Source organism: Ambystoma mexicanum, chromosome 2p (genome assembly GCF_040938575.1).
Source record: "Ambystoma mexicanum isolate Mex_15411 chromosome 2p, UKY_AmexF1_1, whole genome shotgun sequence".
NCBI lineage: Eukaryota > Metazoa > Chordata > Amphibia > Caudata > Ambystomatidae > Ambystoma > Ambystoma mexicanum.
The window spans coordinates 1,053,187,789-1,053,213,011 of NC_090923.1; the positions used below are offsets into that span (position 1 = coordinate 1,053,187,789).

The 25,223-nt window shown below is 47.8% G+C and overlaps 1 protein-coding gene across 1 annotated transcript in view; it reads left to right on the top strand.

Annotated features, from left to right (window-relative positions):
• CAPN1 (calpain 1) overlaps window positions 1-25,223 on the top strand; it is a 597,334-nt gene that overhangs the window by 351,889 nt on the left and 220,222 nt on the right. The window contains exons 6-7 of the mRNA XM_069644966.1: window positions 15,156-15,324; window positions 15,505-15,588. Of these exons, the coding sequence (XP_069501067.1) occupies window positions 15,156-15,324; window positions 15,505-15,588 (253 nt within the window). The remainder of the gene's footprint in view (window positions 1-15,155; window positions 15,325-15,504; window positions 15,589-25,223) is intronic.

Below are 25,223 nucleotides of genomic sequence, written 5' to 3' on the forward strand. Positions count from 1 at the left end.
CCTCCCCAAGTGCCAATCTTTATATGGGCAGTGCCAGGTTTTTTCTTTGTTTCAGACCCGAAGTCGCCGCTGGAGCTAGAAAGCAGCAGAAGCAGCACAGCCTATTGGTGTCCCAATCGACCAGTGTTCAAGTGCTGGACCAACAAAACAAGCAGATGATGTGGCAGAGATCTTATGCAGCCGTCTGACATGATGCACACTGCTCCCCTGCGCTAACGTGAGCAGCAGCAAAACCACTGCGAACAACCTTGGCCACCATGAACTCTGACCAGAACCCCAACCAGCAAAAAAGGACTGTAATTGTTGCAGCGACTTAACTTGGAGGAAGCCACTCCAGGGCCCGAATACAAACTTGGAAATTGCCTCACAGGCTACCATTGCCACCTCACGACAACCCCACATGGGGAAAGGGGCGTGGCTTAATCCACAGTTTGAATGCTTCTCTGTATTCAAAACCTCTGGTAGGAAAGGCGGGCCAGATTGGTAAGGGCCATGCATCCAACCAGAGGATGGGGGGGCGGGTTGGAAGGGACTGCAAGAAGCAGGAAGTTGTTGGTGGTTCAGGAGAGGTCAGAGAAGGAGGAGATGTCAGACCTAGAGACCAACAGGAGGAAGAACTGTCGACAAGAGCTTGGAGGGGACTTGTAGAGCATGTGACTGTGACAAATCAACTTCCGGGGCACCAGTGGTCCAGGGATGAATATCTGTTTCTAAACCATCAATCAACCGCACACCTCTAGTACACCAGAAGGGATCCGAACAGATTGTAATACAAGTAAATTATAAGACCTCCTTGTTCCATTTTGGTAACGTGGACTGAACAGCAGGCTTATCTCTGCAAGGCAGTGGATTGCTGGTTAGTTACAACACAGTGAAAATACAATTATTACCCAGTGATAAAAGGGACTGTCCAGTCAAGGTTGCATACAAATATCCACTTTATTATCGCTACAACAGACAGTTCTAGTACAATACAATGACAATCCACCCTGTAAATGAACACCGAGGTCAGACAGTTTCACTAGGGAAAGTTATGCACTCTGGATACTAACAGGAGGGAAGTTGTTAAAATGATCCGTTTTAGAGGTCAAAATTATTTGGTTTCAACACCAAAGGTGCAAAGGGTCATAACTGTCTCTAGGGGCATTCAGAGGAGGACCAGGGAGGCAGAAACACAATGTACCTGGTTCTGGAACTGAAGAAGTTCTTAGTGCTCGACGGTGTGTAGAGGTGGTTCCGGGCGCTTCGCAGCCCGTGAGACAGAGTTAGTGGCAGGAGATAGCTGCAGGTATCAGGCAGCAGGCAGTTTGACGAGCAAGGCTGGACGGACGTCTGCAGGCTGTGCAACGCTGCGGCTCTGGACCAAGAATCGTTGTCTCTGGAATGCTGGTCGAGGAGTCTCAGACGACGCTGATAGCGTGACAAGTCAGCCGTGCAGCTGAATACAGTTTGAGGACTAGACTGTCTCAAAATTATCCTTAAAGATGGATGCTAGATGATGCTTGTGTGGCACTCCTCCTAGCTCCTTCACAGGGCTTGCGTCCTTTCAAGGCGGACGGCCAAAAGCTCAGGGGGGTGTTGGCAGGCAACGGCCTTGTTCTTTGTCCAGAGACTCTCCAGCACTTCCTACCTAGGATGCTTGCTGTCAGAACCTAGCAGGGCATGCTGTGTGCTGGCTGGATACTAGTTCTGGAGCTGCTGCCTGGATCCTCTGATTCCGATGTCTCCCTCTGGATCTTGCTTCCCTCTTGGAACTCCTGGCCTTCCTTCACTGGTGGAAGATGTAAGGTAGATTGTACCTTCATCTCGGGTTCAAATGAGTCCTTCTTACTCCCTGCAAAGTGTTCAGATTATCTGATCAATGAGGGGCTCAACCCTCTTTTAAAGCCAAATGGGCTCCAGTGATTGGTGTAGGCTAAGCCCACCTTAATGAACCATTCCTGGGACCCCACCAACTTCAGTGATGCTTCAGATCAGAATCGGAGAGCCTGGCAACAGACGGGTAGGATGACAACATACTTCCTGCCTGCTGTACATCAAAGGTCTCCCTAATTAAGAGTCCTATGCGGCGCTCAGTCACAACATGGGCCTCCTTTTAAAGTAGGGGGTTGCAGGCAGACCTTCGTCTCCTACAATTAATATACTTTCCTGCTCTAAAAGGAGTGGTTCCAGACATGACATTTATTGCTCTTTCATACCAAGGAGGGGTGTTGGTACCAAGTTGACACATTGCTTACAAAGAGGTGGTGGTCTCTGGTCTCCATTGTCACTTCCTGCACCCAGGCCTCTCTGAGGCCTTCTAATTAACATTCTTCAGTATATGCGACAGTATACGCCACCAGCCAGGTGTAACAATGGAGATCCTCATTCATGGGGCCTTGAAATGCTAATCAGGCTGCCCACGGCCAGAGGCTTTTGATGTACCCACAGCTGTCAGGTGTCAGCTACACATGACAGGGTAGGGCGGTGCTGGTAAGCTGTGTCCTCCCAGAGTACATGACTATGCTGTGCGGTTCAGCATGGAAAATGGGTGCAGGATTGGCCCCACATATTTTCTGGAGGTTGATCTCCCGTCAATCATTTTTTAAAATAAATAAAAAATCAAAAAGCCCAGGCGAGCACACTCTCCCCCCGTGCAGATATTTCGAATTCCTCACTGTGAGGTATTGATTTGTGTGCAAATTGTACGGTTGTGTGCGTCTAAGACTAGTGAGTGGGATTATTGGAGGGAGTGTAGGGAATACATTTTATGTAGTTGTAAGAGGAGTGTGACGGAGGAGCAGCAGTGTGTAGTAGTGAGCAGCATTGTGGAGGAGGGATCAGCAACATCGAAGTGTTGGAGGTAAGGATTATGAGTGGGAGACATTGGAGGGACAGAGGAGGAAGACGCTGGGAGTAGGAGAAAAGTGAGAGGTAAGCATTGGATAGAGTGTAGGAGAGTAGCACGTGGGCATGATGGGAAGGAGACTGGTCAGCTAACGTCTGGGAGGAACATCACTGGGATCAGAATTGAGGGGAGCTAGTAGGTATTTAGCTCCTGCTTATAGCTTGGGAGAGCCTGGTTATCTTAAAACCAACCGTTACCAGGATCTACTTTTGGCTTCCCAGGCCAACTGAATCTGAACAAAAAACATGTATGCGAATCATGGAACCTGCTGCCACCGGCACTACGAGGACAGACTTCCCTAGCAATCTTCAAGGAAGAACTGAAGACGCTGCTGTTCTCTTGATCGGTAGCCGGTTTCAGCTCATCTTTCCTAAAGCTATTCTACCTCCCTGCTTTTTTCTTTCTCTTGCTGTTTTATGCCGTGTTGTCTTTGTCTGCGCCCTAAAGTCTAAGGGTTCATGGCCACACATTACGAATAAGTTAAAGTAAAAACTAAAATGTAACCTTGCACATTTTGGACAATCTATAAATAAACATTAGAACATGTCTATACAACACTTAGTGGAAGTTAGATTTGTGGAACGCTATGTACTAGCTCCTCGCTGGTTCCCCAGTGGTAGCTCCTGGTCACTGGTTAATGTTGGATACCCAGTTCCTACTTATGCAATCTTAATTCCGATCCCTGAACTCCTATAATACAACGTTGATAATGTAGGGTGTTAGGGAGAATTCTCTGTAAAGGCTAATTTCCCAAACCTAGTGAGTCCCCCAGCAGCTTTTCTGGATTTTTGGGTTTTATTTTTTTCTCCTGCTAAGAGTGAGACTTTTCCTCCCACTCTTAGACATGATTTGAGGTGTTCCTTTGACTTTGTATGTGTTTTATGGGCTATGGGGTCCTTTACCCCACAGGGCTTCATGTGTTTTTGGTATGTGGGTTACACAGCACCCTCCGTGCCGTAACCCAGGGGTGTCGTAGCGACCCCCAAACATAGACTCCATACCCTGGGACTGACTACTGTCTTCCAGGGCATGTAAAGTCACCATTGGCTTTACTAGTCTCAAATTGTGAACAGAACCAGTACAAACCATCATATTGTGGACGTACTGGTTGGGGCAATTCGATTGCCCTGGTGTCTGTTGTTCGAGGGGGCACTGTTCAGTCCCCCCCGACCGAGTTTTGGCTGGTGACAGTGGCTACTACTTTTTATATTCGACCGCAAATATATTCCTATGGGATTTTCCCATTGTTCGAGGCTACCACTTTTTAATATAGCCTCGAACATACTGCCGGTTTATTAAATTAATATTAATTCACCGGTTGGTAATTTTTGCCGAAACTTGGTTCCAAAATGTCGTTTGTGTTCGCTTCTGTGACTCCAACCCAAGTCGAGCTCTTTGTTCCACTTTTTGGCGGGCTTCTCCACAGAAGCCTCCAAAAGTGGTGCCACTCTGTCTGGGTACCACAGGGCGTGTGGGAGGGGGTTTAGGCACCCTGGACTGAGTTGCCTCGGCAACTCAAGTCGCACTCTTGTGTGATTGGCCCAAGTGGTGAGCCGCCCGGTTCACCACTTAGCATGTTTGAGTGACAGCTAGGCTGAATGAATGGGGGTTTTCTGCATACAAGCAGGGCTTTGGGGACTGGAACTTCAGAAGTCGCCACAGGACCTAAAGAATCTGAGGAGGGAGAAGCCGAGCCGACCTGCAACGACGACACCACTGGTGGAGCCCTGCGGAACCGTCTCACCACTTTTCCCGACGACAGAGGAGATCTCCAGCCCGGAGAGTCTTCTTCCTTTGACTGGTGGGGATAACCAGTTTGTCTGTCTTTTTGCCTTCCTGGACCATCTCGTGGCCGCCTTGCCCGTGACAAGCACCCCGGCAACCAGAACACCATGGATCACCACTACCGTGAAGAACAGGGTGGTACCTTGTATCCGGTAAACTCCGCGGCTGGTTTCTTCCCTGGCAGTGCAATGACTTGCAGCTTTCCTCCACGTCGAGACTTCCTCTTCCTCTGGACGAAACACCGACTTGTGCCCTCTGCCAGGAACAACTGCCCCCGCTGGAGCGTTCTTCCCACTTTCAGGTACTGTATCCCGCCTGGCTTCCCTTGGGACAGATCGTTCGGGGTGGCAGTAAATCCTCGACTTTCAAACCTGGGCTATCCTGGGATCTGTTAACTAACTTTTCCTGACTTAATCTCAATCTTTTGTGAATTTTCTACAAAGACTCTTTGGGCATAACCCCACTGTGTGATCCTGGACACATTTCGCTTGCTCTCTCTAAGAGTGGCCTGGCATTTGAACTTCCTTGCTCCCCACTAGACTTTGCCTAACCTGCCTCACTGTGGTTCTTTGAAAAGTATTGAAATTTGTGTGCTTGCATAAACTCTGCCTTTTTCCCTCCCTTTTTAATAACTTATTAGAATGCCATCTTATGTAAAGCGCTCACCTCTGTCTGAAAATAAGTGGTGTTTCTCATTAAGACTTGTCTAATAAGTAATTAGGGTTGTATATATATAATAGTGACTGTGTGTTGAATTTAGTTATCTCTTTGTGCTAGTGTAATTTACAAGTGTCTTTAAATAATTATATACTTTTACACCAAAGCTCTGGTCAGTGTTTGCTTGTGCTACTGTGTCTCTGTACCTATTGTGTATACTCTATATACTGCCTAACTCATCTTGAGAGAAGTCTGACTGCTCAGCCACAGCTACCAGGTAAATCTGGGTGGTACAGACTGCTACCAATTGGGTTTACTGCCAACCACCTGTAGTCCTAAATCTTTTCCAGTGGTCCCTAAGGGAACTGCACAGGTTTCTGCCTAACACTGGTGGCAGCGGTGGGATTTGTATTGAGTATACATTTTAGTGTGCTTATAGATACCTTAGTGCAACTAACCACAAAGCTTAGCACTAAAAGAAGATATTTTCTGAAAACATGTCAACTATGGAAAGTTATAGTCAAGAGTCCCTTGCTACAAAAACTGCTGATTGTTTAAGAGGTCTCTGTAAGCATAAGAATCTCCTGACTTAAGGCAAGAAAATGGAGCTAATAGAAAGGTTGTTAGCAAACCAAAGTCTGGATGGTGGTTCAGAGGAACCTACCACTCCAGAAACTGTAGATAACAGCAATGATATTGATATGAATGTTAGCATTGATAACTTTTAGTCAGAAGCAGGAGAGGAGGGGGAAGATGTTAGAGTTGTCTCCCCTGGGCCTCTACCTGCCCTGCCAGCTGTACCTACTGGACCTTTACCAGGTCCCACACTTAATCCTCAATATATGGAACTAGAAAAAATGAAGCTTGAATTAGAATTCAAAAGAATTAATGCTCAAACAGAACAACGGCACCAAGAACTAAGGCTCTGAGAAATGGAGCTCAACCCTGAGCTAGAAATGATAAAACTGTCTGTGGAAAGTGCTTCTCTCTCCGAATCCTCTAGGAGTTCCAGTCCCAAAAGACCCTGGATGCCTAAGGAGTTGGTGGGTATGTATGAGCCTAAGTTGGATGTGTTGGATTGGTTGTTTGTTCGAATATAATCATGGGCTCCAGAACATTACAGGAAATTAGTTACTTTCCTGGTTGTTCTCTAGGCTCCCCCCTGTTGCAACTGATGTGGTAATGGAGTGGGGGTAGGAGGATAAGAAGGATTATGAATGTGTGTAACTAGCTTTGATAGCTAGATTTGGGAAGACCCCTTCCCAGTACCTTAAGAGGTTTAGGACCCTCAAAAATAATGATGCTACCATATGGGCTATCTGGGTGAGTGGAAGTTTGAAGAACTTAGAGGGATGGATTAAGGGTTACAAAGTGAACACTTATGAGGGGATGAAGAATCTTGTGATGTTGGAGTCAATTTATGATGCCTGCTCTCCTGAGCTCAGACAGCACTTGGCTGATTCAAAGGAATTAGATTCCAGTAAACTAACTAAGGCTGCTGACTTGTGGGTTGCCAACAGGGCTACTCACAAGGACTCTGGGGTAACTCAGAAAAAGGATGAGGGGAAACAGCCAAAAAATGACTCCAAAGAGAATTCTAATAATTCCAATCCCAAAGAGGGCCCCAAACAGAACAATAAGGGTAAGCCACAAGGGAAACCAAATCAGAGTAGTGTACCTTCTGGTGGTAAACTAGAAGGCGGTCAGAGCAAGCCACCATTCCAGAAAGCATTTGGTAAATGCTATGTTGTGGTTCACCTGACCATGTGAAAGGAGATCCCTGATGTAAGGGCAAACCTTCAGGGGTCCAGCTTGTCTTAGCCTTCGCTCCAGAGGAGGAAGTACAAATGGCAAGTGGAAACTTTCTACTTCTGGCTGATGAACCCATTGGAGTCTCAGCCAGTGTTTTAGTGTCTCTGCGTCTGTGGGAACAACAGAATTTAGATGTCTATAACTCTATCCCAGATAATACTAAAGAGTATTATAAGGACAGTGTCCAGGTGAATGGTCAGGAGACTCCTGCCATTAGGGACACTGGAGCCAGCATAACTGTGGTGGATAAATCTTTTTTTCAGGCTGAGGATGTTGCTAAGGCACCCAAACGCCTCACCAAGTTAGCTGGAGGGCCTGTGCAGATGCTTCCCCAATTACCAGTTCTCATCCAGTGTAATGACATGCCTGTGAAGATACCTGTCAGCATACAAAGTGAGGTACCAGGTAGGGTTCTGTTGGGTAATGACCTGAAAACTCTTGGAGTAGTGTCACATACCCCCAGACCTCCTAGTAAAAGTTTACAGGAGCTCACCAGACCTGCAAGGGAGAGAACCAAGGAGATGATGAAGAAAGATATCACTCCTACTCCACTGGAGTTACAACTTGCAAAGGGGAAACCCAAGACTTCCAAGAAACAGCCAACAGCAAGCACTCCAGTACTTCCAACAAGGACTTCCCCTAGGTTGTCCAAAGTTACACCTGTAACTCCACCCCCAGCTGAGGCTGAGAGGGAGGTACAACCCTGTATGGTGGAACTAGACTCTGAAGAAGAGCTATTGGAAGGCCAAGAACTCATTGGAGATCTGGATCCTGTTGACCATCCTGAGCTGCAGTCTTTACTGGCAGAAGGTGGACCCAAGAGGGCAGACTTCAGTAAGGGACAGAGAGAATGTCCAACTCTGGAAGGTCTTCGCCAACAGGCAGCTTCTCGGGCTGATGGGCAAGAGCCTGGAAAGTATAGGTTGCACTGGGAAGATGGCCTCTTCTACAGTGAACCAACTGAGTCTGCACCTGGAGGGTACAAGCGGCTTGTAGTACCTCAAAAAAACAGACAACAGTTCTTGCAACTGGCCCATGAGCTTCCTTTGGCTGGTCACTTGAGCTTCAAGAAGACCAAGGAAAGGCTCTCGCTCTACTTTTATTGGCCAAAGATGGGGGCTGAGGTAGATAAGTTTTGCAAGAGCTTCCATACCTGCCAGACTTCTGTAAGGTTGGATCCAAGAATGTGGCCCCTTTAGTGCCTCTCCCAGTTGTGGGAGTCCCATTTGAGAGGGTAGGGATTGACATTGTTAGTCCCCTTGATCCCCTAACCTCCTCAGGCAACAGGTTTATCCTTGTTGTAGTAGACCAAGCTACTAGGTACCCTGAGGCAATTCCTATGAGGACTGTTACAGCTCAGGCTGTGGCTAAGGCCCTCCTTGGTATTTTCTTTACCAGGGTTGGGTTTCCTAAGGAAGTAATCTCTGACAGGGGGTCACATTTTATGTCCCACTACATGAAAGCCATGTGGAAAACCTGTGGAGTTACTTACAAGATCTCTACCGCCTACCACCTTCAGACAAATGGGTTGGTAGAAAGGTTCAACAGAACCATGAAGAGCATGATAGGTGCTTTAGAGGATCCCCTTAAAAGAAAGTGGGACCTTCTATTGCCATGCCTTCTCTTTGCTTATAGAGAAGTCCCTCAGGAGGGAGTAGGTTATTCTCCCTTTGAACTTCTCTATGGCCATCCGGTCAGAGGTCCATTGGCCCTGATTAAGGAGGGGTTGGAGAGTGCTCCTTCCCCCAAGCCAGTCAGAGTGACTGACTGTGTGATAGGTCTCTGGAGGAGAATGCCACAAATGATGGCAGAAGCAAGTGATAACCTGAAAGCTGGACAAGCTTTGGTCAAACATTGGCATGACCAAAAGGCTAACATGGTTGAGTTCACTCAAGACCAGCTAATTCTAGTTATGATCCCAACAAGGCAGAGGGCTTTGCAAGATAAATGGATGGGACCCTTCAAGGTTGTGGGTAAACTTGGAGAGGTAAACTATCTGGTGGACTTGGGCAATCCCAAGGAGGCTCCCAGAGTCTTCCACACCAACCGACTAAAGGCGTATGTTTCCAGGCCTGAAGTAGGAGCCTTGCTTCTAGCTTCAACAGAAGAGGAAGAAGAGAGTGAAGCTCTCCCTGATCTCCTCAGAGGCTTACCCTTGGACGAAAAGATTGAGGGAGTTTAGACAGATAAAGCATTGGCCTTTAGGTTATCCCATCTAGTGAAGTCAAAACTTAAACCGTAGGGCAAAACCCACAGTGTATTCTAACTTGGGGAGTAGAGATGCCTGGATTAGGAGGAAGGCATAGGTGTTTGTAGTCAAGAGAGATAGACTGCTCACGTGCCTTTAAAATGTTTTCAATAAAGACTCGTGAACATGGGATTTGTAATATTTGAGCCATCTGTGACAATTACCTCTGTGGGTTTTTAAATAGCCGTGCATGGATGTCATGCTTCAGAACTCTTTAAATGTGTGACCTGGTCAAGACTGTTTATCCTTCTTACCATAGGGCCCTCTTTGAGCTCTTAGAAGGGCATAATTATGCAGTGTTGCCCCCCCCCCCTCACTCCCCTCTTGATCTTGGAATATCCTTGCCAATCTTGGTAGAGATCTACAGAACTCCTGGAGCCAATATTCAATGAATTTGAAAGATATTCATACCTTTTCATGGAGATTGATTCTTTTTCTAGAGAGAAGTAATTTATTCTGGGAGACATTCTATTATGGTGATATCACTTTAAAGATAGATTGTTTTAGAGTATTCGTTATTAATTGGAGCACTTGCCCTTTATCCATTAAGGCAGGCTGAGGAGGTATACATGTATTAGCATATAAATTCTTACAACTGTGTAATTCTTTCCTGAGTGTAATGCGTTTTCAGATTGTGCCTCTCATCCGTGAAATTGATGTGTTCCTGGAAATAAAGCAATGACCTTGGTCCATCGCCTGGTTATCACTGATATGATCAAAGTTCCAGACTCTCCCCACAGTTGATGATGATCTACATGCCGCCTTGATTTCCAGAGTGACTTTCCCACCCACCAGCAGACTGTTCCTTCAGTTCTACTGATTTCCCATTGAATCATGTATGCTCTACTCTCAAGATTAATGTTTCTAATCCCATGTAGTTGAAGTACAATTGAAGTTTCCCATTATTTCCAATATTCCTGATGCTGGGCCTTAAAGATTGTAAGTGATTTCAATCAGGCACACACCCAAGTCTCGTCCAGCATGTAGTTCGCAAATGAAACCCCTATATATTTTTATCTAGAAGTTCATTATTCTGAATGATATACCACTCATATCACACCCTCCTCAAAATACCCCCCAGGTTACAATGAACCAGGAATCAGGTTAGTTGTAAAGGTAATTATTTGTTTATTTAGAATTTTTAAAATCACAATATATTTTTAATAGGTAACAATCGCCAGTGGGGTGACAGGAACAATGAATAATATCTTTAATGCACTAGGAATGAAGTAATGAACACAAAAAGAATGCAGCAAAGAAAATAATACTTCTGAGTTGGTTTGGAACAGATAGCACTATGGTTAGGGTTTCCCTTGCAACACCCCTCAACCCACCAATAGGCATTTTAAATAGATGTGAGGAGAGAGCAGGTTTTCAGGAATAATGCAGACCAAACGGAATATCACTCCCACCTTCCCCCTTAAATACAAGAGAAAAACGGATTGTACTTTTCAACTGTCGGAATGGCTTTGAAATTGGTTGAGCAAACACAAAAAATATGTTCAAAATGCTTAAATTATTATAAATTCCTACGGGAGCCGCTTTGAACAGATGCAAGCAAACCCAAGCAATGATTTAATCAAAAGGAAACAGTTGGGATCTCAAAGGCCAAGTGAGAAATAATTTAAAGGTAATTCACACGTGTAACATTTTTCCAAATGTCAGTTTGCGGCAAACTTTTACTTATGCGATTTTTGATATAATGGGTCAATTGCACGGTTTTTGTGTTGTAGATGTAGTTAAGGATGTTAGGTACAAGTGGGAGTTGAAATTTCACTTCTATCTTAAATACTGAGGGAGGTATAGAGGTTTTAGTGAGGTGTTTTTCGAAAATAAAGACACACATTTGGACACAGACTTCAGTTTAGAATTAGAAAATATGGCTTATGCCTTCATTCAAGGCTAGAGCGTTCAAGCTAGGCAATCAAGTCGGGACAAAGTAAGCTCTGAGACTGATTCATGACTTCAGTAACAGATCCCCATCACCTTCCCTGGCGGCACCAGTCCAAACACTCAAAGTGGGATTTATGGATCACAGTTACACAAATAAAGATGTCTATGAAAATGGTGTTTTAGCAACTAGACAGAATAAGATAGCACTACAGATTTTGACACTGTTACTGATTAGGAAAGTAGGGATAGTTCAGAGATCAGAATGGAACAAGATAATGCAAGGTATACAATAGTTCTCTCGCGTCCTATTAATACAATCCACTGGGATTTTAAGATTTTTGGACGGTCACGGTTCTGGTCAATGGATTGAATCCATCAAGGAAAGACAGCACATCGGGCGTGGGACTGTATCAGCTACGCCGGTCACCGGAACAGCAGAGGATCTTCCCTTCTCGTTTCTGGGTATTTCAAACCAGCTGGATGGCGAGTTCATCAGGCAACCATTTAGGTAGCAAGTCAGATAGTTTCAGGATGCTAGTTTCAGGATGCTTTCTCACACCACAGCACTTCACTGGGTTGTAAGGATTATTTTGAGGATTGAGGCCTAACTGAAATGGTTCAGCTACTGCTTGTCCTTGGCATCTGGATCTGGAAGGATGTTGAAGGCTGGATGTTGAATGCTGGATCAGAGTGCTTCGCTGGAATCGGAAGAGTGAGTCCCTATGTGTTGCTATCTCTATCCTTTTAAATGACATCACAAAAATGGGTGTATGGGCCGGCTTAACTAAACTCGCCCCTGTGGACTGGGATGGGATCAGAGCCTCCTCTCCGCCTTGCATCTGAGTGATTGGCTCAAACACATGTGATGTCAAGTTTATGGTTTGGTTTTTACAATCCTTAGAAACCTCCCCTAGCCACTAGTATCAAAATAGAATTGTTGTTCCATCACCTGCTATCCTCGGGGACGCCACCCAGCTGCCAGAACCCTGGTGCCCTTCTCGGTCGCTCCCGGGTATTATCAGCGGGGAGTTCTTTCTGGAAAACAGGTGGGCAATGTTCAAGATAGAGCAACTTGGGAAATAACCACCCAACACCCGGTATGCCCGCAGCGCCTCCCCGGGCCTTTCCTCGCCTTGTTTTGGGCTTTGGCGAGCTCTCCGTCCTGCCTTCTTGGCAGGGGCGTGTTGTCCTCTGTGGGCGATTGCAATCGAGTTACTTCACTGATGCTGCCCCTTTGAGTCTCTCAGGTAGGTCTTGTTACTGTTATTCTGTAAGCCTTTCTTTGAACTAATGATGTCTTTTCTCTCCCAGTAGGTGTGCAAGAGTCCGCTATGGGGCGTTGGCTGGATTTGGGCTCACCGGTGAGTGATGGTGTTTCGGGAGCGCCTTTAATGCGATAAGTGGGCGCTATACGTAGCGCTATGGTGCCGTGCTTCTGCTAACCTGTTGTCTTTTATTCCCGTTGGCCGCTGCGTTCACCGAAGCAAGAGGCTCCTAAGCGGTGCTGGTCGATGGGCGATTTGAGAGGTAAGTTGCCGGCTCTGATGTAAATGTCTAATGTCTCTTTTCTCTCTTTTTGCAGGTTCAAAGATCCAAGAAGCTTGCTGTTCCTTGGGTGCTGATTGCAGTCTGCGGTGGAATCTCAGGTAAGCTGCTGAAAATAACGATGTCCCTTTGTTTTGCAGGTGCAGACTTTTCGAGGTTCGAAAATGCTGCAGAACACTGAGCGTCACGTTGCTGGAATGCAAAGTAACGCGAAGCGTGTACTGGAGTTCGGGTGTGGTTTATATAGCCTGCAGGCATCCCAGATATCACTGGGCCTGCCACACCCAAAATGCTAGACCGCATGGTTCAGTTTAGGAACTGAGCCATGTGGAGGCATCCATGTTGTTGTGCAATGCTCTTATGGGCCCTGATTACTGCTCTAACATACGAGCCTGGCGCCAAAGGCGTCAGGTCTGACTCCCAAGAGAGTCTGGGGGCAAATGCCAAGGCCCCTGAGGGCCTGATGGGGATAGAAGTAGCCCCCCTGGCCTGGCTATCCAGGCTTAGGGCAGGGATTGTGACAATTGTGTCCTAAATACATATTTATACATTTGTAACATCTACAAAAATCATCCACAAGGATTCCATATTGTATGTAGTATCTGTTCATCAAAATCCCGTAGCTGTAAGATAGTGTTTTGCCTTTCTGCAGCATTTTGTTCATTTCTCCATGAAAACATTTTTCAAACTTTTTCCAAATTTCCACAAATGTGTGTTTATCATAGGGATGTGTGTGTAAAGTTTAACAATTCTAGCATAAATACAGTTCCCATAAAACCACATATCGCATTCCTGTTCAGAATATGCTACACAGTTCCACCACATTTTGAAATGTAGTGCCAAAAGACTAACTAATCTGCCCTTTTTATATTTTTCACCATTTCTGATAAGTTATGAGGCTCTAAAAGTATAAAAATAGTTAATTACATGTTCTTAGCAGCAAATGGTCTGCCTTTTGTCTCTCCCTGAAGCCCGGAGTAGCCCCCACCTTTGGGAACCTTCTGCAAGCCAAGTTTACAACCTCTTCACACGTCCATTTCCTGGCCCAGAGAATCTGCCATTGTTCAGTCTCTGGCTGCAGATAAGTCTGTCCTACCCCACAATTATCATATGTCAGTGAGTATCTGCTGAGAGGAATGCCCTCCCCTTGGGGGAAACCTGCTTTTCCACTTCTTGCAGCCTAGCCAGGCTAATTTATTCTTGATTTCTTGACTTAAAATCCAGCAGAAAACGTGTTGCCTCAAATGACATAGATAAATTACTTTCTTGGATTTAAACCTGTGGGATCAAAACCAACTCAAATCTGTGTTTCTGTCAGCAACAATGCTTTTATATTTGCTAATCCCGCAGACTTTTAGTTTAAATAACTTTAAAGCTTAATCAGGAGAGCCCATTTGACAGGAACTGTCATTCACAGGTAATCCAGTTTTGCTGAGGAGGTTTTGCTCTTAACATTTCAGGACTTTGTACATTCACAGTGCTTCCTTAGGCTAAATGGATATTAGTGCAAAGCAAGATTTTGAGTGTTGCACTGTTATGTACAGGCATTTTGGAGTTTTAGCAGCAAAGTAAATGTAATTTACAGACAAATTCTGGAGTTTCACTTGCAAAGCGTTGCTGCTCCCTCTGCACTCTATTTATTTGTCATGGAGCCCACTGGCCCTTTTTCTGCAGCGTGTGCTCTTTTCCACCACACATGTACCATGCGTGGCAGGTTGTGCAGCCATCTTTTTGTGTGTTGAAAAACGCGGTTTTGGGAGTTTTGGCACGCACAAAGGTTTTGCCGCCATTTTTGCTGTTTCTTGCACCATAGATAGCAGAGCGATGGCGCATAGTATAGCAGAGTGGGTCAATAAATCCCACAAGATATTCTTTGATAACGGATCATCTTTGTCGTGTCTGCTCTAGATTTGTGTACTCTTGTGCAAAAGCAGACTGTCCTTCTGTTCCTGGTGATGGTAAATGGTTTCTGGTAAAATGTGCCTTGGCCTCTAATCTCCAGTAGAATTAGACTTTTTTAGTGAAGATTGTGTGTCTCAACACATTGACGCTACAACATGGATACCCTCCCCCCTAAAGCATTCCGAAGTTCCCAGAGTAGTTTTGCAAGGGACACTTGAGCCAAAGTATCTGGTGTGCCTCCCCCATAGTATTACTGATGCTGAATGTTTGTGAACTGTAGAAGTTCAAAAGAAGCAATTGTGCACAAATTAATTTGCATTCATGAAAACTTCAAAATTGTGTTGATGCTAGGTAACTTCTGCTTTTTTAAAAAAGTGTATTCCTCTTGGTATTCAATGATTAACATTCATACATTGCCATTTACAGGTTGAATGGCAGCTATGAAGCCCTTTCAGGGGGAAGCACTTCAGAGGGGTTTGAGGACTTCACTGGAGGAGTGACTGAGTGGTTCGATCTGACGAAGCCCCCAGGAGACCTATTCCAGATCATCATCAAAGCCCTGGAGCGGGGGTCGCTAATGGGCTGTTCCATTGATGTAAGTGAGGGGTGAGCAAGGTGCAGGGAATATGAGAGGAGTAGATTGTGCCAATCATCAAACCTACATAATGAAATGTTTAGTATGCAAAGAATTAGGAGGAAATGGAGGCATTTTCAAATGGTCTCCCATCTTTTCCTGATATCATGGGGGCTTTTTTAATGTGTTCTTCCCTTGCAGATCACTAGTGCCTGCGATCAAGAAGCTGTGACCTTCAAGAAACTTGTCAAAGGCCATGCTTACTCAGTCACCGGCGCAAAAGAGGTACAGCACGATTCTTTATTGGCCGCTGTTGAAAAGCAATGTTATTCAATCAGAAAATCTAATTTCCTCTTTCATAATGGACACATGTCCCAACATTGTTCCTCATAAGGTCTGCAGCATTGTAGTCTGATCAGTCTACAACCTATTAATATATTTGGGAAACAGTTTCTTAGCAGCAGCAGGAAATATTTTAATGGCTTGTAGAACTAACATTTTTCATTTCAACTTAATTTTTCTGTGTTTCTCTGTCTCTGTGTGTCTCTCTCTTGCCCATCATCTCCATCAAACCTTTTCACCGTTTTTCAATCTCCTTTCTTTACCATTTCCCCTCTCTTTCCACTCCTCTCGCCTTCACCTTTTCCTTTATCTTACCTCTCCTCTGCCCCTCTCCTTTAGTTCCCCACATTCGTCTACTCTTCCCTCTCTCCTCTCTCACTTTCCCTATCACTCTTTCCTCCTTCCTCTTTCTCCCTCCCCTCTTTCTATCTCTTACCTCTCTTCCAGCAAGTATTCTGTATTTACTTTGATGGATTTGCTAGTCCCACCACAATCTGGATAATGACTCCTGGCTAGCCCCTCTTGGGGTCTCTAGGCTGATAGCTTTATCAATGTCTGGGTCCTGGCTAAAAAGGATCTCTAACCCTCATGCGACTGCTCACTGACTTCGCCATGCTGTGACTCCACTGGTTATGCTGTCTGCCTTTCAGCACTGTAAGGAAGGCATGTTATTGAAGTAAGACCGAGAAGTGACCACAGTTCAAGGGTGTTTATTGAAATTTCAAATGGGTGTGATAAATGCATATCTAAATCTAAGATGGGAGCAAGCTACGACCATGAAATAATAAATGCATTCCTAGTGGAGTCTTGTCAAAATAAAAGGGCCTATACTAAAAAAAAAAAATTATAAAAAAAAAAACTGTTGCCAATCCTTGATACTAATTTACAAACATTGCGGTGAAATGTTCATGAAAAAAAAAGTGTTCACAAAATAAGTCAGGATGTTCGGCCCGTTGGCCTCCCTTCCCCATGTTGACAGCACAGGGCAAGGCGGTTCACTCGAGCCAAGCACACACTCTGGCTTTCTTGACACAATGATACAGTTCCAATTCCAGCATCGGAGCCTTATGGGCTCAAGACTCTTTTCCATCACAAAGTCTCTTGATTCGGAGGGCCTGATGTACAAAACAAAAATGGAAAGTCTTATTCTTCTCCAGCATGGGGTCTGGCATGGATTCACATGCTCATGAATATTCACAGTCAGGCGGGGAATCCTCGGTAAAAGAATAATCAATTTCAGTTTCGTTTCTGAACTGTCTTTCTCCTGTAAACCAATCACTGAGCACTGGGTCATATTGCCCGCAGCCAATGACTGCCCTCTACTGTAGCCCATTCTCTAGCAGCCATCTTCAGACTTTTACTACACATTCAAGTGTTGGGAATCCTTGTGCTTCGCTCTTCGAGCTTTTACTGCGTTTTTTGCTTTTTTGAGAGTTAATCTCTTTTTCAGTCAATCGAGCCCTTGTGCTCCATCGATCACCCTTCCTACTAACAGGGACCTGTTTTTGGAATTTCTCAGTGCCCCTCAAGGGCTGTTTTAATTGAATTTTCTTTTTGGAGGCTTCCAGAAGATTCTTCAGGCCTACACCGCGTGGATCATGTTGGATGAGAAGGACGGCGCTTTCCTCTTCAAGCTTTGCTCCGATTACGCAATGTGTATATGGATAAGCATTCCCAGTGCCTATACTGCTTGCACCCTATGCACAGGGAAGAGGATTGTGTGATTTGCTGTTGCTTCACAAAGTGCACGCTGAAGGATCGGCACCAACGGCTGGAGTCATGGCTGCAGTCCAAAGCCTCTATCCTGGGTGGCACTCTGGGGTATGCCTCTGGATCCAGCAAAGCTGAGCAGGCTTCTAAGTCCTTTGAGGGTGCCCCACCCGTGGAGGCCCAACACACGGCCAAGCACCACAAGTCTGCTTCCGTTGGGGTCGCCGCTACCACAGGTCCCTCTATGGTCAGGGTGTGATCGTCATCCCCATCGGCATCGATCTCCAGCCACCACTCTGGATCGTCATCCAAGAGGAAGTCAGCTAGCCCGGGGAATCTGAGAGAGAAGCCGGAGAAGGCCAGGCAAGGTGCAGGGACCGACCCACCCGCTCTGGAGAATGCCAAAGGGGGCAGGGATTCTGACAATTCCCCGAAGAAGGCCAAACAGGAAAAAGTGTCCGAGATGGCCAGGAAGGACAAGGCCAAACCGGACAAAGGATCCGGCCTTTCCATAAAGGCCCAGGTACACCAAACAGGATTGTAACCCTCCCTCAAGGTGGTGGTGGCCTAGCTTTCGAAGATCGTAGGGGCAGACCTCTTAGGGTGCCCTGAAAACGATCAAGGTGTCTCTTCCTCCCAGGAGGGAGGCTTTGAGCATACCTGTTGAGAAGATCCCGGAGAAGAGGATGCCAGAACTCAGCCCGAGACCAGCCCCTCTGGACCCGAAGAAGAGAGGTGGGGGGAACGTTGAAGGCCTGCAGGGAACAGACACTTCTTCGGCTGATGCCATTTTCATCCACACCATCCAGGAGGGCGATGGCGATGAGGGAGACACCGAAGACTCACCCCACAACGGGGGCAAGGGCAATGACGACTGGGATACCTTCCACGAAGGCTGCGACGATGGGCTCCAGGTCTAGGCCCCTGCACCTAGCATCCCTACACACCGGATGCCGCCTAGAGACCTTTCACTGGACATCCTCTCGACCCTACACACGCTGGTGTCTGAAATTCAGAGGAGGATTCCGGCGACCGCGGCTACCGCCAGGAATCACCAGCCTGGAAGAGGCACCCTATGCCTCCCCTCCCCTCCCCTCTCCACTGCCCTACATCCCCACCCCGACGGACACGGCTGGTACTGATGACGACAGCGGGATGGGGGACCTCCCATCACCTCTGCCCAGGGCCTCTCCGCCGGACGAGGTGTGGTCTTTTCATGCAATGATTGCCTGGGTGTTTAAGCTGTTCCAGCTCATGTGGGAAGAAAAGGAGGGCATCTTGTATCGACGCCGGGAGGCAAAGAGAAAGACCATCCTTTCGGTCCCTCTCCTGGACGATATTTGGGATGATGGGCTGGCTTTGCTGAAGAACCCTGCTTCAGCCCTAGCGAAGAGGGACCGGTTGGATAAGTGCAGGGTTCCGGACTCTGTACCCAAGTGTTTATAGTCTCAACCGGCACCGGACTCTGTGGTCTCGGCGGCCGATAGGAAGAAGTTGTTTGGCTCGGTGGCTTCGTTGTCTTCTTCCTCCACTCCTCCGGTCAACGAGAGGAAGAAGCTGGATTCGATGGGTAGAAGGGTTATCTACTCGGCAGCGACAACGGTCAAGGCTGCCAATGGCCCCACGATTGTGGCCAGATACGACCGGGAGCTGTGGTTTAAGTTGGCGCTGCTGCTGGACTTCCTCCCTGATGACAAGCATGTCCAGACTTTGGAGATCCTTCAAGAAGGCGAGGTGGCGTCGGACCACGGCATCTCGGTGACCCTGGACGTCACAGACACTGGGTTCTGCCAAATGGGAAATTGAGTCTGTCTTTGCCGTCGTGGCTGGCTCGAGGCCACCAACATTAGGCAGGAGGTCTGTTAAGATGGATTTCTGAACTCTGACCTGGAGGGGCAGAGGTTCAGAAGGCCAGCCTAGTTTCTTGGAACAGGGTAACCGCTGGACAAGCCAGACCAATCAGGCTAGCTATGGCAGGCGGTCAAGACCAAGTCTCAGGAGGGGTGAGGGTGACTGAAGGACCTCAATGAGCACACAAAGTAAGGACACTTCTAAATTACTCCAGATAGGTGTTCTATCAAAAATATAGACACATTTATTACAAGGCCTTTGTAACATAGACCATAGCAAAAGAATCACAGTAACACTAAGTAAACCAACACAACACTATCAATACAATGTATATACAAGACCATTGGGGTCCAAAGGGTTAAATGCACAAAATATGTTGACGACCTGGAGGGGAAGGAAACGGGCAGTGCAAATAGTCCTTGGGCCCCTTCGACATCGATGACACACCTAACTAAGCGGCAGTCCAAGCCCTAAGAAGAGAGGAGCCTTGTGCTCAATAGTATATGCAATGCAAGCGCACATAGTTGCAATGGGCAAAATAGGGCCTCGTCAGTGGTCGCTAGCAGCTCAGGAAGGTGGATAAGGCGATGATTAATAAGTTCCCCCTTTTCAAGAAGGACCTCCACTTGAAAGCAGAGGTAGTTTGAGAGTTTGGGATGGAATCACTATTTCGCAATAGCAGTGGAAAGGAGAGGGGTTCCCAGGGGCCACTTGTGCGTAAAAATGGGCCCTCGCACTAGGGGCCACCGGTTGGTGTATGGAGTGAGTACTCACCGGTCCCTGACGCAAGCGGACCCAAACTTCGCCAGTTCAGTCCACTTCGCTTGCAGGTTCGAATGCGGCAAAAAAGGACATCTTGGCACCATTCAGTTCCTTAGATACAGCGATGATTCCCGAATGGGACAGTGGCGATTTCTCCGCTCCGGGTGGATGAATCGACCCAGTTTCACTGCAGCAGGCTTCAGGGGCAAGAGAGTCACAAATGCAGTGGACTTGCAAAAGACGCTGCAGCGGCAGGGCAACACTGTAACCGCGTTTACTCCGGTCCTGGTGCACTCGTCTCACTTCAAACCTGGGAATGCCAAGTTTACGAAATTCAGTGTGAGGGTGCCGGGGACAGAGAGCTAGCAGTATACCAAGTTTCGAGGGCCTCCTCAAAACGGCGGCGGTGACAAAGCAAAGCAACTGGGTAAGCTGGTCAGCCCACTGGTTGCCCCAGGGACACTTCTGAGAAAGCTTACTTGCAGGGTTTGATGAAGGTGCCGAGAATAGTTGGTCCCACTATTCCAATGGGTTGAAGCGTCTTCGCAGACCTTCTAGGATGACCAGATGCAGAGGGGTCCCACTGGGACTACAGTGGGCTCAGGGTGCCAAACCTTCCGGCGGGTCACCAGCGGTTCCTCGACTCGGCTTTGTAGTTGCAGGATACTTTGTTCAGTGAGAACTCAGGAGATCGACGTGGTATGGGTGTTTTTGGCCTCCTCTTATCCAAAATTCCCTTCATGCCAAAACAAAGAGGACCCAATGGGAGATACGCTCACAAACGCACTCCATATGTGGACCAATCACAGACCACGGTGATCCCAGTCATTCATGGCACTCCAGACTCTCTGGCATCCAGGATGTGTATTGGAACCAGACGTTCCCGCCAACATCCTGGAGGCACAAACACAAGGCATGCAGAATCCCGCAAAAGCATTGGGTTTCGCGGGAAAGTGCATGACCAAATAAGGACTGAGCCGGGTCAGCTCGACCTGGGGAAGGTGAAGGGGCAAGATGGCCAAAGGACAGGACAAAGAACCTCGTGGCATGGCCATTTTGGAGCCAGGCCACCTATTCGTGCCGAACACGGTTAACATGGCAGGAAAGGGTTAAAAATAATGCAAAAAGATAGCTGCCACCAGTCCTGTCCATGATGCATCTGCACAGTTCATAAAAAGTCCAGGAGGAGTATCTAGGGCCTTTGGGAAATGACCATAGACCCACGTGTACTGTATGGTAAGATACATTGCACACTTGTTACATGTTGCACAAAAGTTGCAACATGAGAAAAGGACTAAGGGAAACAAAGTCTCCCAGTACTGACTGTCTTAAGGGCATGTCAGTTTCCCCCTAACAAGAGAGTGAAAGCCCAGAGCAGTGCAGGTGAAGGCTGTGCTTCTCTGGCAAAGTCAGTCAATGGTGTCTTAACAGCAGCAAAATGTTTGGGTGTTGACACATGGAGGGAAAATTTACATACAATTATGAAATCTTTCCTAACAAGATCCAGACAAGGGTTTTGGACATGCCCTTTGACGGGGACAACCTGTTCGGGAAGACTGTGGATGAATCTCTCCAGGCCATCAAGGTGGACACGGAGATGGCTCGTGCCCTAGGCACCCTGCAGCAATGTCAAATGTCCTTTCGTTACTCCGGAGGGAAGTCCTTCAGGTCATCGAAGGGTTCCGTCCTCTTACTGCCAGCCCTCCCGCTCCTCGACCCAGGAAGCCAACAGGGGTCGCTCCAAGGCATTTGGGATCGGACGTCATCGTCCGGGGCCGCAGGGCAGCCTGTCAACCTCCAAACAGGATTGAACTGGCCAGGACGTCGGGTCCCCACCCATGCACCCCGGTGGGAGGCCGGCTAGTGAACTTTGTCGGCGTGTCGGAGACCATCTCCACTGACAGATGAGTACTGGACACTCTTGCCCACGGGCACGCCTTGGAGTTTCATCAAAAGTGCCAGAGGATACCACCCGTGACCCGACAGGAAAACCACATTCCTACGCTGCTGCTGGAGGTTCAGGTCATGTTAAAAAAACATTTAAAAAGGGGGCGATCGAGCGTGTCCCACAGTGACTCTGCGGCTCTGGAGTATACGCAAGATAATTCCTCGTAAGGAAAAAGACCAGGGGCTTGAGGCCCATCCTAGACCTACGACGGCTGAACAAGTACATAACGTCACAGAAGTTCAGGATGGTCACACTACAGCACATGCACATGCTCAGTCAACTGGAGGAGGGGGACTTTCTATCGTCGTTGGACCTGGAGGATGCATACTTCCATGTCCCCATACACAAAGGACACTGCAAGTTTCTGCGCTTCGTCGTTCAGGGGAAACCTTATCAGTTCAAGGCTCTTCAGACTGAAATCGGCACCCAGAGTCTTAACCAAGTGTTTGGCACCGGTGGCGGCCCACCTGCTACTGCAAGGGATCCACGTCTACCCCAACCTGGATGATTGGCTCATCTGGACAAAGTCAATGGACATCGCCGTCGAGCACACGAAGCAGACCGTTCAGCTGCTGACGGATCTGGTATTCTCAGTGAATTATGCAAAATCCTGCTTAACTCCATCGCAGGACGCTCTGTTCCTGGGATACAAGCTCACCACAGTATCATGCCTGGCGTCACTGTCGCAGTAGAGGATTTTCGGCCATCTTGGGCATGGTGCAACGGCTGTTGGCACTGTAGATCGCCACGGTGAGAACCATCAAGTCACTGCTCGGCGTGATGGATGCGGCCCCTGCAGGAGTTCCTCGATGCCCGTTGATTCCAGGTGTCCAGAAACTTCCAGGACAGGATCACGCTCGACGAGGAGTTCCGACGAGCGATCACATGGTGGGGCGTATGCTCCAATATCACCGGGGGCACGGATTTCCACATCCCCCCCGTACCAGGAGTCCGTCACGACAAATGCGTCTCTGGAAGGATGGGGAGCCCACACTGGACATCTTCACGCCAGAGGCCTGTGGTTGCTGGTGGTATTGGAACTACAGGCAGTGTTCTGGGCCCTCAAGTCTTTCCTAGCGTCTCTCGTGCAAGGTGGTGAGGGTCTTCACGGACAATACCACCACAATGTTTTACATCCGGAAGCAGGGGGGCACCAGATACCCAGCCCTCTCCAGGGAGGCGCAGGACTTGTTGCACTGGGCTGTCGCCCAGGGGATGTTCCTCGTTCCGTTCCACCTGGCGGGAGTACAGAACAGTCACCGATTCTCTCAGCAGGGAGCTTCACTCTTGCCACGAGTGGGAACTTCAGCAGGACCAAGTGGACAATCTGTTCGGCAAATGGGGCAACACCCAGATCGATCTCTTTGCGACGGCGATGGACACCAAGTGCTGGAGGTTCGCCAGGTTTCCCCAGCTGGGGAGCATGGGGGACACATTCTCAGTCTCCTGGTCTGTTCTGTATGCGTTCCCTCTGTTGCCTCTTCGAGTCATCAATCAACTCAAGACGGTACCGGTGCAGTATGATTCTCATCGCACCAGCATGGCCGAGGCAGATCCGGTACCCGGACCTTCTCAGCATGTCGACATCCCCTCTAGTCAAGCTGCCTGTGGTCGCGGATCTTTTCGGGAAGGAGGCGCAATACTGCACCGAGACGCAGGGTCGCTGAACCTGAAGTCCTGGCTCCTGCAGAATTAGAGTTCGGGGGTAACGATCTTATGGCAGACTGCAAGGATGTGCTCGCCAAGGCCATGGCGTCATCTGCTTTAAAATGCTACAGATGCAAATGGAAGAGATTCGCAATTTGGTGGCATTCACAGAAGATCGACCCTCTGAGGATCACTGCTACTCAACTGCTGCCGTACCTGCTGTCATTGGATAAATCAGGGCTAGCTCACTCCTCCAAGGTGCATCTGGCGGCTATTTCCCGCTACACCAGATCTCAGGGCGATCCCCCCTCTGGTTGCACCGTTTGGTCAATTCATCAAGGGACTGTTCCGTTCGTTCCTGCCGGTGAAGGCTCCAGCCCCGGCGTAGAAACTCAATGTGGTGCTGACTAGGCTCATGTGGGCTCCGTTTGAACCTAGGCACACAGCTCTGCTTAAGTTTCAATTTTGGAAGACGGCTTTCCTCGTGGCCATCACCTCTGCATGACAAGTGGGTGAGATCCAGGCCCTGTCTTGCAAGCCACCTTGTTTGACTTTCCACGAGACGAGGGTCGTGCTGCAGACGCACCCCTCTCTCATGCCCAAGGTTCCGTTGGACTTTTATCTCAACGAACTTTTGTGTTTGCTGTGTTTTTTCCGACACCTTCATTGCTGGCTGAGAGGGCTTTGCACTCGCTGGACGTGGCTCGAGCGCTGTAGTACTACGTGTCCCGCACAAAGAGTTTTCGGAAGACTTCTCAGTTTTTTGTGAACTTTGACCCTGTGACCCATGGGAAGGCTTTGTCCAAGGCTTCCATTTAAAGGTGGCTCTCCAGCTGCATCAGCCATTGTCACCGGTTGGCAAACTGACCATTGCCTGGCCGCCAGAGAGCCCATTCTACCAGAACGATCGCTGCCGCAACTGCATTCCTGTCTGGTGTGCCCCTGCTGGACATTTGCAGGGCTCCTACGTGGAGGTCGACTCGCACCTTCACAAGGTTCTCCTGTGTTGACAGGGATTACAGTGAGAAGTCCAGAGTTAGCCAGGCAGTGCTATGCAACCTGTTCGCTTGAAGTTGAGCCTGTTGAGGAGGTAAGATATGATTATGTTGAGCCTTTCCACCTCCCGTGGTTGTGCATGTGTGTACTGCTATGTATTCTTTATTCATGAGCATGTTAATCCATGCCAGACCCCATGCTGGAGAAGGAACAAGTTACTTACCTGTAACTATTGTTCTCCAGCATGGGTCTGGCATGGATTCACATGCGAACCCTGCCCCTCCGTTGTTCATTTTTCTCTTGGTCCTACTGCCACTGTACATACTAGCAAATCTGAAGATGGCTGCAAGAGGAGGGGCTTACGTAGAGGGTAGTCATTGGCTGGTGGCCGTATGACCCAGAGCTCAGTGATTGGTTTATAGGAGAAACAGTTCAGAAATTAAACTGAAACTGATTTTTCTTTTACTGTGGATTCTCTGCCTGACGGCAGGGAATATTCATGAGCATGTGAATCCATGCCAGACCCATGCTGGAGAACAATAGTTACAGGTAAGTAACTTGTTCCTCCTTATAATTCTCTGCTTTGGGTGTCTCTCCCTGGATCCCCTTCAGCCGGCCTCGGATCCCTTTTTTCCTTCTCGGGAGATTCACGGTTCACCACGGA